Source organism: Octopus sinensis, linkage group LG5 (assembly GCF_006345805.1).
Source record: "Octopus sinensis linkage group LG5, ASM634580v1, whole genome shotgun sequence".
NCBI classification, from domain to species: Eukaryota; Metazoa; Mollusca; class Cephalopoda; order Octopoda; family Octopodidae; genus Octopus; species Octopus sinensis.
This window is the reverse complement of record NC_043001.1, coordinates 125,704,439-125,721,320: the sequence shown is the minus strand read 5'-3', so window position 1 is coordinate 125,721,320 and position 16,882 is coordinate 125,704,439. Positions and strand designations below refer to the sequence as shown.

The following is a 16,882-nucleotide window of genomic DNA, read 5'->3' as shown; positions in this document are numbered from 1 at the left end:
TTCTGTTCCCTGGCCTCTTCGATGTATTGTCAGCGAGTGTCAGCCGGTGACTGACTGTCTTACTCTTTACTCTTTTACTCTTTTACTTGTTTCAGTCATTTGTCTGTGGCCATGCTGGAGCACCGCCTTTAGTCGAGCAAATCGACCCCGGGACTTATTCTTTGTAAGCCCAGTACTTATTCTATCGGTCTCTTTTGCTGAACCGCTAAGTGACGGGGACGTAAACACACCAGCATCGGTTGTCAAGCAATGCTAGGGTGACAAACACAGACACACAAACACATACACACACATATATATATATACATATATACGACAGGCTTCTTTCAGTTTCCGTCTACCAAATCAACTCACAAGGCATTGGTCGGCCCGGGACTATAGCAGAAGACACTTGCCCAAGATACCACGCAGTGGGACTGAACCCGGAACCATGTGGTCGGTTAGCAAGCTACTTACCACACAGCCACTCCTGCGCCTTGTCAAATTTTTCCCTTTAAATACCTGCCGCATAGAGTTGTCTGTTTTGATCAAGTGTTCAGAAGCTGTATTACAGTATTATGCAAAGGGTTCTGTTAAGTGGTGGCCATAATTGGCCACCATTTGGAGTTGTTTGGTATTGCAAGCTCATTCTTTCTAGAGTATTCTTTCTAAATACTTCAATACATTTTGGCTCCTGAGCCATTGCTGCAGAAGCTGAGGTGCATTGCTTGAACAGGGATAATGAAGCATTATGTCAACATGCACAGATGACGTCAGTATCATGGTGTTAGACACATTAGGTATCAAGGTGGGCTTGCAACTTGGCACCTCAAAGTGTAATCTCTCGTTGAACGGATTCTCTAGTTAAAGTGCTCAGGATATGGTTCAGTCCAGAAACCCTGGTGCACAGGAACTGGAAATTGGTTTCAAAGAGAGCAATCAGGTTCACTCAGTGATGGGCTCAGAGGAAGCTAGCTACCCCTGAATGGTCAGAACAGTAGAGGCAAACACCTATATTGCCTCTCTAATTTATTATCTCCTGGTCTATGTGCCTTGTCTCACGCCATATCTGACCAAATTGAACCATCTAATCTTCCATTTCTTATGGGAAGGAAGGCAAGATTTCATTTATCAAATATGTCAGTCTATTGCCAGCATTCTCTGTATGAATGGGTTGGGATGCTATAGTCCATTACATGTAAGTAGGTATTGAGGCCCATTAGTCTGCAGAGATTTTGAGATGATGTGCATGGGCATGAAAAGGGGGTCAAGGGTCACCATTTGCGAAGCACATTCTCACACAGTAGATCTCTTTGATTCACAGATGCATTGGTTTTGCACATTTTGCATCTCCTTACAATCACAGCAAGGTTGACAGAGACAGTAGACTTCGTGTGCGGTGGATGTACAGAAGCAATAAACTTAGGAAGTAGATTCTCTCCAATGCCCAGGAGGTTTTCTAGAGTTAGTAGATAGTTTCTGTTACCTAAGTGACCAAATTAGCAAGGGAGGAAGCTGTAGTAAAAATGTATAATTGCTAGAATAAGAAGAGGCTGGCAAAAGTTCAGGGAATTATTTTCACTTTTGGTAAGAAATATTCTCTCCCTCAGAGTAAAAGGCAGAGTCCATTATGCTTGTGTATGAACAGTAATGGTAGTGAGACATAGGCCTTGAAGGCAGAGGACATAGGCCTTGAAGGCAGAGGACATAAGAAGACCAGAAAGGAATGAAACTAATATGCTCCAATGAAGAGAAATGTCTTGTGGTGTTTATTCCAGATTCTTTTTGTTCTGAGTCCAAATCCTGCCAAGGTCAATGCTGCTTTTCATCCCCACCAGGACAATAAAGCACCTGTCAAGTACTGGGGTCAAGCATACCAACAAATCCCCTCCTATCAAAAATCATTGACCTTGTGTCTAAATTAGGAACTACTGTTGTTGATGTTATTGTTGTTGCTCTTCTTCTTCTCCTCCTCCTCCTCCTCCTCCTCCTCCTCCTCATCATCATCATCATCATCGTCATTATATTAAGGTGGCAAGCTGGCAGAATTGTTAGGGCGCTGGACGGAATGTTTAGCAGCATTTTGCCTGTCGCTACGCTCCGAGTTCAGATTCCCTCGAGGTCGACTTTACTTTTCATCCTTTTGGGGTTGATAAAATATGTACCAGTTGAACACTGGGGTCGATGTAATTGACTCACCCCTGCCCCAAATCTGCTACCCTTGTGGCAAAATTTGAAACCATTATTATTATTATTATTATTATTATTATTATTATTATTATTATTATTATTATTTTATTATTTTATTATTATTTATTATTATTATTATTATTATTATTACTATTATTATTTATTCCTCTTCTTCTTTCAATTTTGTTTCCATTTCTTGCTGATTGTCTTCCCGAAACCCAGGACAAAGAAATCCACTGTATACATTGATAAGCCACAGATCTACTCTGAGTATGTTTTTCTGAGTAGGAGGAAAGAAACTGAAAGATGGCACTTCCCATGCCTTGGGGATGGCTGAGTAATCTGGGACTTTTGCATGGGGCTTATCTTGAGTTACCCTAAGTAGACTGCCCCACTATTGGGGATTCTATTTATTTATTATTTATTCCTCTAACTTCTGTTCATATATCCTTTGTTATATCCTTTAATGTTGTAGTGCCCCTCTTTGATCCATGTAAACCCTACCTGTTTTTGTATGGTACCTCGTTGTTTGATATTGTCCTCCACGTCTTGGGCCCTGGTAGTCAATAAACAAAATCATCATCATTATCATCATCATTATTGTTATTATTATTATTGTTGTTGTTATTATTATTATCATCATCATCATCATCATTATTGTTATTATTGTTGTTATTGTTATTATTATTATTGTTGTTGTTATTATTATCATCATCATCATCATCATCATTATTGCTATTATTATTGCTATTATTATTATCATTATCATTATTATTATTATTATTATTATTATTATTATTATTTCATATTTCTAGGAACAATCCAAATTATAACGATCGGCAGGATGTTACTTTGTGGGATATTCCATTTGTTAAAGAATGGCTTAAAGACCAGTAAATATCAAATCTTATTTTCATATTACTCTTTTTATTGTTGTTACTATTGTTGTTGTGTCCTGCATTCTCCCTGCTGCATAGGCAAGATGCCACCCAACAATACTCTACATATATTCTGTTGGCTACCATGCTTTTATATCAACACTTCTGTTTACTTCCAATATATGTTACATCAAGACATTTGACAGCTCTCACTTGTCAGTTTCACTTTCCCTTCTTATTTTCTCTCTCTCTCTCTGTTTCCATTTACCTCTCTTTTACTCTCTCTCTCTCTTTCTTTGGTGTCTCTCGCTCTCTCTCTCTCTCTCTCTCTCTCTCTCGCTTTCATCATCATCTTCATCATTTAACACCTTCCTTCCATGTTGGTATGAAATGGATGGTTTGGTAGGATTTGGCAAGTCAGAAGACTTATCAAGCTCTATGGTTACTATGGATAGACACCCATCATTTCATCTCACATAAATCCCATTGGTGTCACTGTTAATGAGGAAGTTGGCAGTGGTGGTCAGTACCTCTCTGTTTTGATGTCTAGTTTGCATAAATTCGATGATAGCACTGCATGACTAGCATCCGTGCAAGTGGAGCACTAAGAGCACCATCCGAGCATGATCGTTGCCAGGGCCACTGACTGGCTCCCGTGCCGGTGGCACATAAAATGCACCATTTGAGCGTGATCATTACCAGTGTCACCTTACTGGCACTTGTGCCAGTGGCATGTGAAAAACAACAGTCGAACAAGGTCTTTGCCAGTGCTGCTGGACTGGCTCCTGTGCAGGTGGTACGTAAAAATACAGCATTTGAGTGTGGCCATTGCCAGTACTGCCTGAACGGTCCTCATGCCAGTGGCACATAAAAGCACCTACTGCACTCTCAGTGGTTGGTGTTAGGAAGGGCATCCAACTGTAGAAACTTTGCCAGATCCCAGATCAGATTGGAGCCTGGTGAAGCCATCTGGCTCGCCAGTCCTCAGTCAAACCGTCCAACCCATGCTAGCAAGGAAATGCGGATGTTAACTGATGATGGTGGTGATGATGATGATGATGATGATGATGATGATGATGATGATGATGATGATGATGATTGCGTATCCAATCCAATATCCCAAATGTTGGTACTGGCTCTGGTACTGCAAAAGCATTGTGAGATATGGTTTTGTTAAATGCAGACAGCTCTGTGTTCCATATTTTCCCGAGTCTACGGAATTACTCTTTTGTTATTCTGGCTTTAGTTACAGCACCAATGTATGCAACATTCTCATTGATTTTGAGGTCTCATTAGAGACAGTGGAGATAGGCAAGTTATTGATGTACATGTTCTTTGCCTGGTCATCAATCTTTCCTTGGTATGAACATTTATCTTGCCCAAACTCCATTCCTATATCTTGTGTGAATGTTGTGAGATCTAATTGTCTCTTAATGTTTGTTGGTCATATTACCAGAATATAACTTTAGGCTTTCAACAAAAAATATGTGGGCAACATTAACTTTATTACGGAGATGTACTTGCATAGCGAGTGACTTGATCTGAGATCGTGTGCTGGAACGAAAAGAATTGCAGCGTGGAAGGTGTTTATAAGCCATTTAAGAAAAACACAAAAACCATTAGATTCACTCCAACATTTAAATTAAATTTGTCAAAATATTTTCGTCGCTTTGAGACCGCGACCTGTTTACTGACAAAACTTCAGGCTTATAAACACCTTCCACGCTGCAGTTATTAACTTTATTCTTTTCTGCATATCCCAGCATGTAACCTTGGAATTTTGTTAACAAGGCTGACAAAGGATTCACTGCCGGTACAAGCAGCATTACAGATGGGCTATCACCCTGGAATATGCCTATTTCTTTATTACCCACAAGGGGCTAAACACAGAGGGGACAAACAAGGACAGACATAGGTATTAAGTCGATTGCATCGACCCCAGTGCGTAACTGGTACTTAATTTATCGACCCCGAAAGGATGAAAGGCAAATTCGACCTCAGCGGAATTTGAACTCACAACGTAACGGCAGACGAAATACCGCTAAGCATTTCGCCCGGCGTGCTAACGTTTCTGCCATCTCACCGCCTTAATTTGGAATATGCCTGTTGATTGCTTAATTCATCATCATCATCATTTAATGTCCGCTTTCCATGCTAGCATGGGTTGGATGATTTGACTGAGGACTGGTGAACCAGATGGCTGCAATAGACCCCAATCTGATCTGGCAGAGTTTCTACAGCTGGATGCCCTTCCTAACGCCAACCACTCCGAGAGTGTAGTGGGTGCTTTTACGTGCCACCGGCACGAGGGCCAGTTAGGTGGTACTGGCAACGGCCACGCTCAAATGGTGCTTTTTAATTCCGTTTGAAAATAGGGGTATGTATGTATGTGTGTGTGTGTGTGTGCGTGTGTGCATGTGTGCATGTGTGTATGCATGCATGTGTTACTTCACTGTCTTTCTCCCCTACACCTCTCTGTTTATCATTTTCCCCTCTCTCTTCCTCCCTTCCACCCATCTTTCTGGCTCCATATGACAAAACATAACTCCAGACACAGAATATTATTCTGTCAAAAACATTATTACAAAACCAAAATATCAGACTATTTGGCTAAAGGTATAAAATCCCTCCAAATCATTATTTTGAAAAAAATTCTTCAAGGTAGTGATGATGATGATGAGGATGAGGCTGTAGAAGTGGAGGTGGTAATGATGACATGGAAAATCACAGTGGTAGAGAGAATTGTGGTAGAGGTAGCTGCTGCTGTTGTTAAGCAACAAGACGGGTAAGGTTGATTAGGTGATGGTCTAGGGCTTAGGGGCAGGAGACCCCAGACCTTGGAAAAAACAAAACTTTGGTCGTCTTGTTGTAGTCAAGGGCTCTTCGTTGACACCCGACACCACTGGGAGGTGGCCCTCGAAGTCGCTGGAAATGGAGATCTCCAGGTCCAAATTCTTGAACAGCAGCTGCTGCTGCTGCTGCTACTGATGGTGCTGTTTAGCCCTAGGTCAGACCAGACCTGATTCAGCAGACCTATGGTCAAAAGGCTTCCCAGCCCTAACTGCTTAATCGTTCCTCTTTCTTTGGACTTATTTAGGATTACATTATCCAATATGCATCCTTCCAGTCTTTAAACTGGTACGTGTGATCTGAGAGGGACTTGGCTGTTATTTCGAGGAAGTGAAAGTACCACAGAAAGGCCCCTTCATTTGATGGTGACAGTGAGATGGTAACGGTGGTGGTGGTGGTGGTGGTGGTAGTCATGGTGATGAGGTAATGATGATGATGATGACAACGATAACGACGATGATGATGATGACAACAGTGATAATGATAATAATGATAACGACAATGACTGATGATGACAACCACGATGATGATGATGATGATGATGATGTGATGGTGGTGGTGGCAGTGATGTAGGTGATACTGATGTTGATGATGATGATAGTGTTGTAGGTGGTGGTGGTGATGAATTTAGTAAAGGTGTTTGTGATTATGGTGGTGTTGTTGTTGTTGTTGTTGTTGTTGGTGGTGGTGGTGGTGTTGGTGGTGTTGTTGTTGCTGTTGGTGGTGATGGTGGTGGTGATGGTGGTGGTGGTGATGATAGTGGTAATGATGATAGTTGTTGGGATGGTGTTGTTTACATGTTTGCCTGTTGTTTTTTTCTCCTCCCTGTCTGACACCAGTTCTCAATCTCACTTCAGTACCCGAGTAGCATTACCAAAATCTTTGCTATGGAGTGACGAAGAGGCATGTATTGTGATACAGTCATTTTGGCGAGGATATAAGGTATTTCATCAATTCCTACAATATTACAATTATCATAAATACCATTATAACCATTGTGTGTGTGTGTGTGTGAATATAGTATTTTTGCAGTTAAATGTCATTAAATGTCTCATGTCTTAATAGTGTCACAGACTTTAGACAAGTTGATCTTAGTTGCCGTTGCCAGCCTTGCCTGGCCCCCGTGCCGGTGGCACGTAAAAAGCACCATCTGATCGTGGCTGTTGCTAGCCTCGCCTGGCCCCCATGCTGGTGGCATGTAAAAAGCACCCACTACACTCATGGAGTGGTTGGCGTTAGGAAGGGCATCCAGCTGTAGAAACATTGCCAGATCAGACTGGGCCTGGTGCAGCCTTCTGGCTTCCCAGATCCCAGTTGAACCGGCCAACCCATGCTAGCATGCAAAGCGGACACTAAATGATGATGATGATGATAATGCTTAATCACATTGGGCGTTTAGTTGTTACGCTTAGTCACATTGGTCATTTAGTTGTTATGCTTAATTACAGTAGGCATTTAGTTGTTATGCTTAATTACATTAGATATATATTTATACAATTATATTATATAAATTATATTATATAAGTATATTAAATAGGATCAAAAGACAGATATATATATATATGGTCAGAGATTTAGAGATATCCTAATGGCAAAATTTGATGAGAGGGAAGACGAGCTACAGACTTGTGACATAGAGTGCAACTGGGAATTCCAAAGACCAAATCTGCAGCTGGTGCAAAGTCCCATCCAAACCTAGGGTAACATGGTGTGGAACGATGCAGTGGACAGGGCCATTAGACCAAAGAAACAGGCCTGGATGAGTGGGAGTAGCAGGAAACTGTATCAGATAGCCAGAACGGAAGCTAGGAGAGGTATATCTAGCCAAGGGAGAACCAGAAAAGAGGAAGTTTGCCTATGTTCAGTGACATGTGGACCAAAGAATTGAAGTGTTTCAGATTGCAAGACAGTCATCATCATCATCATCATCATTTAACGTCCGTTTTCCGCGCTAGCACGGGTTGGACGGTTTCGACCGGGGTCTGGGGAGCAAGGGACTGCCCCAGGCTCCAGTCTAGTCTGGCAGAGTTTCTACAGCTGGATGCCCTTCCTAACACCAACCACTCCGCGAGTGTAGTGGGTGTTTTTTACGTGCCACCTGCACAGGTGCCAGAGGGGTCTGGCATCGGCCACGTTCGGATGGTGCTTTTTTTTTATGTGGGGGGGGTGCAGAAATATAGGGGAGCACCAGTGGGGAGGGGTGGTTCAGAGAAATGATGACAGGTTCTAGGCAAGTAGAACGTAGGATATCAAGAGAGGGGTAATGCATGGTGAAATAGCGTATTGAAGAGGGTGGTTCGAAGAGTAGACACCTATTATGGTGGTGGGAGAAGCGACATCCGGTATGGATGGAGCAAAAATATAGAGATATCCGGTATTGGTGGTGGGGGTGGGCAGGGCGGGTGCACCGCGAATACACGATGGTTGATGAATACACGAGAGGCGAGATGGGTAATGGATAAATTAGTTAAAATAATTAGATAGATATAGAAATTAGTTAAAAATAGTTAGATAGATAAGAAAGCATGTATGATTGATGGGGAAGTGAAATAATAAATAAGCATTCAACTTATCTGTTAGATGAATGAATGAATGAAAGAGCAGAAGTTTGGGGCTGCGTTTTTTTTTTTTAAATAAAGATTGTCCGGAGGAAGAAGGCGCAAATACACGATGGTTGATGAATACACGAGAGGCGAGATGGGTAATGGATAAATTAGTTAAAATAATTAGATAGATATAGAAATTAGTTAAAAATAGTTAGATAGATAAGAAAGCATGTATGATTGATGGGGAAGTGAAATAATAAATAAGCATTCAACTTATCTGTTAGATGAATGAATGAATGAAAGAGCAGAAGTTTGGGGCTGCGTTTTTTTTTTAAATAAAGATTGTCTGGAGGAGTGTGAGAGAAAATCGTGATGCCATTGGAGAGAAATGTGTCTGTATGGATGATGGTGCATTTGCATTTAATGATTCTGCAGAGAAAGATACTTGGAAATGTCATTATGAAAGGCTGCTGAATGTGGAGAATGAATAGGAGGAGGAGAGTCTGCCAAATGTTGACCCAATTGAGAGACCAGCTAACCAAAATGATAGTTCCTTGGTAGATAAAGCAATTAAAGATATGAAGACAGGGAAAGCTCCTGGCCCATCAGGAATCACCACTGAGATACTTAAAATATCTGGTGGGATGGGTTATGGTCTAGTTACCTGTATTATAAATCAGGTGGTTCACAAAGGAGTCATACCCAATGAATAGTGTAGCAGTACCATAGTCAACTGCTATAAAGATAAAGGTGATGCCTTAGACAGAAATAATTACAGAGGTATCAAATTGTTGGATCAGGGGATGAAAATTACAGAGAGAGTCATAGCACAACTAATTAGGGAGAGTTAGTCTAGATGAGTTGCAGTTTGGTTTTGTGTCTGGGAGAAGCACCACTGATGCTATATTTCTGGTAAGACAGCTGCAAGAGAAATACATAGCCAAAGATAAACCTCTGTACTTGGCCTTTGTTGACTCGGAGAAAGCCTTTGACAGGGTCTCCTGATCCCTTATCTGGTGGTCAATGCAGAAACTAGGGATAGACAAGTGGTTGGTGAGAGCTGTACAAGCTATGTACAGGGATGCTACCCGCAAGATGAGGATTAGCAATGACTACAGCGAAAAATTCAGAAGTAGGGGCTCACCAAGGATTGGTGCTCAGCCCCTTCTTGTTCATCATAGTCCTTCAAGCAATAACAGAGGAATTTAAGATAGGCTGCCCCTGGGAGCTCCTCTATGCTGATGACCTTGCTTTTATTGCTGAATCACTACCAGAACTAGAGATGTTTCTGGCATGGAAGCAAGGTCTAAAATCGAAGGACCTTAGAGTTAACCTAGCAAAAACCAAAGTCTTGGTGAGCAGGAAGGCAGACAAACCACAAATCCTGTCAAGTAGATGGCCCTGCTCAATCTGTAGAAAAGATGTAGGTAGAAACTCCATAAGATGCACCCAATGTAAGCTTTGGACACATAAAAGGTGCAGCGATATCAGAGGTGGGTTAAAAGGGAAACTAGCTTTTATATGTGGAAGGTGCACAGGTACAATAAACACTGAAAATATGCAGAAAATAGACTCCATTAACTGCCAGGGGAGCAAGCTAGCGGTAGTAGATAGCTTCTGCTATCTAGGTGTCCAAGTTAGTAGTGGAGGTGAATGCTTCAAGAGCATAGCTATGAGAATAAGATTAGGTTGGGCAAAGTTCAGAGAGCTCCTACCTCTGCTAGCAACAAAAGGCTTCGCTATCAGAGTGAAAGGCAAATTGTATGATGCCTGTGTGTGAACAGTTATGCTACATGGCAGTGAAACATGGGCTGTGACAGCTGAGGACATATGTAGGCTTGAAAGAAATGAAGCCAGTATGCTTTGCTGGATGTGCAATGTCAGTGTGCATGTTCGACAGAGTGTAAGTATCTTGAGAGAAAAATTAGGCATAAGGGGCATCAAATGTGGTGTGCAAGAGAGACAACTGTGCTGGTACGGTCATGTGATGCATATGTACGAGAACAGCTGTGTAAAGAAGTGCTGATCTCTAACTGTGGAGGGAACCTGTGGTAGAAGTAAACCTAGGAAGACATGGGATGAAGTGGTGAAGCATGATCTTTGAAATTTGAGCCTCATAGAGACAAGGACTAGTGGCCAAAACCTTTGGCAATATGCTGTGCTTGACAAGACCTGTCAAGCCAAGTGAAATCGTAGTCATGGCTGATGCTGGTGTCCTGTAACTGGGACCAATGCCAATGGCATGTAAAGAGCACCTTTTGAATGTTGGGCCACACAGAAGCAAAATAGCTGAGTTCCTTTCGAGTGTTGGGCCGCAGGGTGGCAAAGTGGCTGAGTTCCTTTTGAGGATTGGGCCTCAGGGTGGCAAAGTGGCTGAGTTCCTTTTGAGGATTGGGCCTCAGGGTGGCAAAGTGGCTGAGTTCCTTTCGAGGATTGGGCCTCAGGGTGGCAAAGTGGCTGAGTTCCTTTCGAGGATTGGGCCTCAGGGTGGCAAAGTGGCTGAGTTCCTTTTGAGGATTGGGTCTCAGGGTAGCAAGTGGCTGAGTTCCTTTTGAGGATTGGGCCTCAGGGTGGCAAAGTGGCTGAGTTCCTTTCGAGGATTGGGCCTCAGGGTGGCAAAGTGGCTGAGTTCCTTTTGAGGATTGGGTCTCAGGGTAGCAAAGTGGCTGAGTTCCTTTTGAGGATTGGGCCTCAGGGTGGCAAAGTGGCTGAGTTCCTTTCGAGGATTGGGCCTCAGGGTGGCAAAGTGGCTGAGTTCCTTTTGAGGATTGGGCCTCAGGGTGGCAAAGTGGCTGAGTTCCTTTTGAGGATTGGGCCTCAGGGTGGCAAAGTGGCTGAGTTCCTTTCGAGGATTGGGCCTCAGGGTGGCAAAGTGGCTGAGTTCCTTTCGAGGATTGGGCCTCAGGGTGGCAAAGTGGCTGAGTTCCTTTTGAGGATTGGGTCTCAGGGTAGCAAAGTGGCTGAGTTCCTTTTGAGGATTGGGCCTCAGGGTGGCAAAGTGCTGAGTTCCTTTCGAGGATTGGGCCTCAGGGTGGCAAAGTGGCTGAGTTCCTTTTGAGGATTGGGCCTCAGGGTGGCAAAGTGGCTGAGTTCCTTTTGAGGATTGGGCCTCAGGGTGGCAAAGTGGCTGAGTTCCTTTCGAGGATTGGGCCTCAGGGTGGCAAAGTGGCTGAGTTCCTTTCGAGGATTGGGCCTCAGGGTGGCAAAGTGGCTGAGTTCCTTTTGAGGATTGGGTCTCAGGGTAGCAAAGTGGCTGAGTTCCTTTTGAGGATTGGGCCTCAGGGTGGCAAAGTGGCTGAGTTCCTTTCGAGGATTGGGCCTCAGGGTGGCAAAGTGGCTGAGTTCCTTTTGAGGATTGGGCCTCAGGGTGGCAAAGTGGCTGAGTTCCTTTTGAGGATTGGGCCTCAGGGTGGCAAAGTGGCTGAGTTCCTTTCGAGGATTGGGCCTCAGGGTGGCAAAGTGGCTGAGTTCCTTTCGAGGATTGGGCCTCAGGGTGGCAAAGTGGCTGAGTTCCTTCTGAGTGTTGGGTCTCATGGAGGCAATGATTGAGACCTTTGGCATTATGTTGTACTTGAGAAGACCCATCAAGCCAAGAAAAATCACGGGGTTGTGGCAGATACTGGTGCCATGCAAATGGCACTCGTGCTGGTGACACATAAAATCACCCATTACACTTTCAGAGTGGTTGGTATTAGAAAGGGCATTCAGCCATAGAAAACCATGCCGAATCAGACTGGAGCCTAGTGCAGCCTTTCAGTTTACCAGCCCTGGTCAAACCATCCAACCAATGCCAGCATGGACAATGGATGTTAAATGACGATGATGATGATGGAATAGATTGAGCAAAGTCGACTCCAACATCGGAACCAACTTCATACTAGCATAGAGGCACGTTGGTAAAACACCGCTCCCCTAAATGAAAACTTTAGCTGTCATTGTGGTTTTGTGGTACAGGGCAAAATAAGTCTTGCTGTCCACTCAAGAAAACACTGAGTAAATGATCCACAAGCACTCATGCAAATAGTGTCCTAATGTTGTTCCATTTACCAAAACGTTTGCAAGGCACCAGCAGACCTCAAGAGACACATGCATGTCCATAGAACATGATTACCACTTTATTTTCGTGAACCCTCATCTGTTGTTCACTACAAGAGAATCCATCATATAAATAGATAGATAGATAGATAGACAGAGACAGACAGACAGACAGACAGAGATAGAGTGATAGTTTGGTTTCATTTGGTTCCATTTCAATTTGGAATTCAGTCCAGATTTCAGTCTGGTTTCAGTCTAGCTTCAGTTAAGTCTTAAGTTCAGAAGAACTTTGGCATAGTTTCTACTGCTAGAGGCCCTTTCTAAAGCCAACCATTTTACAGAGTGTACTGGATGCTTTTTTTGTGGCACCAGCAGTAATGATGTTATCAAGTAACTCTCAATACACGACCCTTCTGCTGAGGTAAAGTGAAGTAATAACACAACGCGAGGACGTGGAACAAATATAGTATTATTGGATGCTCAGGAAGGAAGGGAAGAAGGAGAGTTTTACGTTTTGAGCGGAGCTCTTCGTCAGAAACATAGGAAAAGGAAAGATCCAGAGAATGGAAGACGGAGGAAAAAAATTGCCAACGGTACACACGCGGTCACATTTATATATACACACATACACCTTCTCTCTCACTCTATCCATCTCTATCTTTCCCTCTAAGTTTCTCTTTCTCCCCTTCTGTTCCCAACTGGAGTGTCCTTGTATCTCCTCTTATAGTGAGGTACCTATCTCTACCCACTATTATTCTGTTAACTTCTCATCAATTTGTACACAGCCACTTCCCTCAATATTACTCCAGTTGAAGGGATTTTGTCTTATCTTGCAAGTCACTCGGTGACCCTGTCAGTGCCATGCAAAAAGCACCCAGCACACTCTGTAACCCTGTTGGTGTTAGGTAGAATATCCAGTCATAAAAACCATGCCAAAATGGAAAATAGAGCTTGGCACAGCCCTCTGGCTTGCCAGCTCTTGTCTAACCATCCAACCCATGCCATCATGGAAAACAGATATTAAAGGATGATGATAATGATGATGATGATGTATACATATATATATATATATATATATATATATACATATATATATATACATATATATATGCATTCAAAATGTGACCACGTGTGTACTACTGGCGATATTTTTTCCTCTGTCTTCCCTTCTCTGGATCTTTCCTTCTCCTATGTTTCCGATGAAGAGCGTCCAATAATACTTCCTTCCTGAGCATCCAATAATACTATATTTGTTCCACGTCCTCGCGTTGTTGTGTTTTCTCTTTGTGTTTTCATGTTTGGATTAACTATATATATATATATATATATATATATATATATACACACACACATACACACACGTTCGTGTGTGTGTGTGTGGTGTTTGAACGTGAATATTTATGCGTGTGTATGTTTGGTGTATGACAGTGTATGTGTTTACTCTAGTCTCAGAAGTCAGTGTCATTTATATTGTATCTTCTTTTACTTAGTGGTTTGACAAATAGGCATTAATAAAATGAATTCCAGAGTGAAATAAGTACTAAGGTCGATAGCAACAATCCAGTATTTCTTTCAACAAAAATTCTTCAAGGTAGCATGGCTGCAGTCTAATGACTAAAACCAGCACAAGAAATATATTTTCAGTCAAGGTTATATTTGAACAAGATTTATATAAAAGTTTCAGAGTTCTTTCTATCATTTAAAATGTTATCATACTTTTATATTTAGTTTGTCAAGTTATATTATTTCCAAGAGGATATAGTGTTACATATTTTTTATGGTAAGTACTAATACTTTCACTCTGCTCAAATATCAACCAGTTTGATAGTTTTCATTTCTCTACATCAGCATCCATGGATTTTAGTCCAACATTGAGCCAACTAACACCTAAATCACAAATCATAATTCTTTCATCCTCTGCATCTGGTTCAGCTCTTCTGCTGTGGTGCATTCTATATTCCATCTCTCTTCTCCACACGCTTCTTTCATCTGGATGTCAGCCACAAAGACTTTCATTTACCTTGGCTCAAAGTATCATTCCTCTAAATTCCTCTGCTGCTTCCATCTTTCTTCAAACACTTTCAAACAATGAAAAGATCTTTGATTATCTCATATCCACACCTCTGTTGTCATTATTGTCAGTGACTTCAATGCTCGTTGCTCTTCTTAACTCTCACACTCCTCTTAGACTGGTACCGTTGCTAAATGATTTGCTATTATGAACTAATTACACCATTTAGTTAGTATCTTCATTAGATGACACTTTGCTGGCTAATGCTATCATGACAAATATCAGGCAATATCAGAGGTTATAAGGCGACGAGCTGGCAGAAATGTTAACACACTGGGTGAAATGCTTAGCAGTATTTCGTCTGTCTTCGTGTTCTGAGTTCAAATTCCACTGAGATCGACTTTTCCTTTCATCCTTTTTAGGACAATAAATTAAGTACTAGTTGCATACTGGGGTCAATCTAATTGACTGGCCCCTTCCCCCCAAATTTCGGGTCTTGTGCATGGAATAGAAAAGAATTTCAGATGTTATATTTCGGATACTTCTGCACCCTGTACTGGCGTCAACTACACTTGAATGGTGCTTTTTGTGTACCACTAGCATGAGGAGCCAGTCAGACAGCACTGGCAACGACCACGCTTGAATGGTGCTTTTTATGTGCCACCAGCATGGGGAGCCAGTCAGGTGACACTGGTAATGACCACGCTTGAATGGTGCTTTTTATGTGTCACCAGCATGGGGAGCCAGTCAGGCGGCACTGGTAATGACCACGCTTGAATGGTGCTTTTTATGTGTCACCAGCATGGGGAGCCAGCCAGGCGGTACTGGTAATGACCACACTCGAATGGTGCTTTTTATGTGTCACCAGCATGGGGAGCCAGTCAGGCGGCACTGGTAATGACCACACTCGAATGGTGCTTTTTATGTGTCACCAGCATGGGGAGCCAGTCAGGTGGCACTGGCAATGACGCGTTTGATAATTATAGATTTCACTGATTATGGATTTTTGTCGTTTATGCTTAAGAACTCATAATGTAGAGAAGATCTCAATACGTAGCAGTTTTTTAAAAAATGACAATATATCTATTTCATTTATATTTCCACCTGCCACAGGTACGCTGTCAGCCTGAAATTCAAGAACTACGACGATGGCAGTGGGACTGGAAAGAAGAGAACAGAGGAATACGGCTACAAGTTAATGAATTTTGGAACAAGAGAATGCCTAACTATCATTCTGCAATAGACAGTGACGAAAATATTTCCTCCACCATTATTCAATAACTTGGAGGAAACATCATACGACAGAAATGAATGAAGTTTTTGGCGGGTGGGAGACATTGTACATCATTTCTTTGATGGAATGTGTAACGTTCATTTCATACAAAGGATGTGGATATAATGTAAGCATAATGATAACAGTGGTGGTTGTGGAAAAATAACAGTTTGAGGCATTTATATATATAAGTGAATTATAAAGTATTAAACCTTAAATCTTTAATCTTTTATCTTTTATTTGTTTCAGTCAAACAAATTGACCACAGTACTTATTTTTTAAAGCCTGGTAATTATTATGTCAATCTCCATGCTGAACTGCTAAGTTATGGGGATGTAAGCGAACCAACACTGGTTGTCAACAAGTGGTGGTGGCTACAAATACAATAATACACACATGTACATACACATATATAATTTTATATATATATAGTGAATTATAAAGTATTAAACCTTAAATCTTTAATCTTTTATCTTTTATTTGTTTCAGTCAAACAAATTGACCACAGTACTTATTTTTTAAAGCCTGGTAATTATTATGTCAATCTCCATGCTGAACTGCTAAGTTATGGGGATGTAAGCGAACCAACACTGGTTGTCAACAAGTGGTGGTGGCTACAAATACAATAATACACACATGTACATACACATATATAATTTTATATATATATATATATATATATATATATATATATACCGGAGTCAATACATAAATGTGAAACAAGGTGGAAAAAAGAGTACTCAAATACCAGAGGTAGAGTAATATGCTTTATTTCAAAGCAGCAGAAAATTCAACAAAACCTGTTACTCCGAGTTTCACGTTCCCGTTCGTCGGACAGTTTTTGCTATCAAAAACTGTCCGACGAACAGGAACGCGGAACTCAGAGTAACAGGTTTTGCTGAATTTTCTGCTGCTTTGAAATAAAGTATATATATATATATTATATATATATATATATATAAATAGATGTGTGTATTTTTCCCTTGTTAACAATTAACACATATATATATCAAAATCAAAATCGATCAACATCAATGGAAATTGTAGCTGTGATACCAGTGCCGGTGGCATGTAAGAGAACCATCCGAACGTGGCCATTGCCAGCGCCACCCCGACTGCC

General features: G+C 41.7%; 1 protein-coding gene across 2 annotated transcripts in view; it reads left to right on the top strand.

The window, feature by feature from the left end:
• LOC115212416 (IQ domain-containing protein K-like) overlaps nucleotides 1-15,992 on the top strand; it is a 74,856-nt gene extending 58,864 nt beyond the window's left edge. For both annotated transcript variants that reach the window (XM_036503061.1, XM_029781325.2), the window contains exons 5-7: nucleotides 2,985-3,062; nucleotides 6,755-6,839; nucleotides 15,603-15,992. In XM_036503061.1, the coding sequence (XP_036358954.1) occupies nucleotides 2,985-3,062; nucleotides 6,755-6,839; nucleotides 15,603-15,770 (331 nt within the window). In that variant the 3' untranslated portion in view covers nucleotides 15,771-15,992. The remainder of the gene's footprint in view (nucleotides 1-2,984; nucleotides 3,063-6,754; nucleotides 6,840-15,602) is intronic.
• The last annotated feature ends 890 nt before the right edge of the window (nucleotides 15,993-16,882 follow it).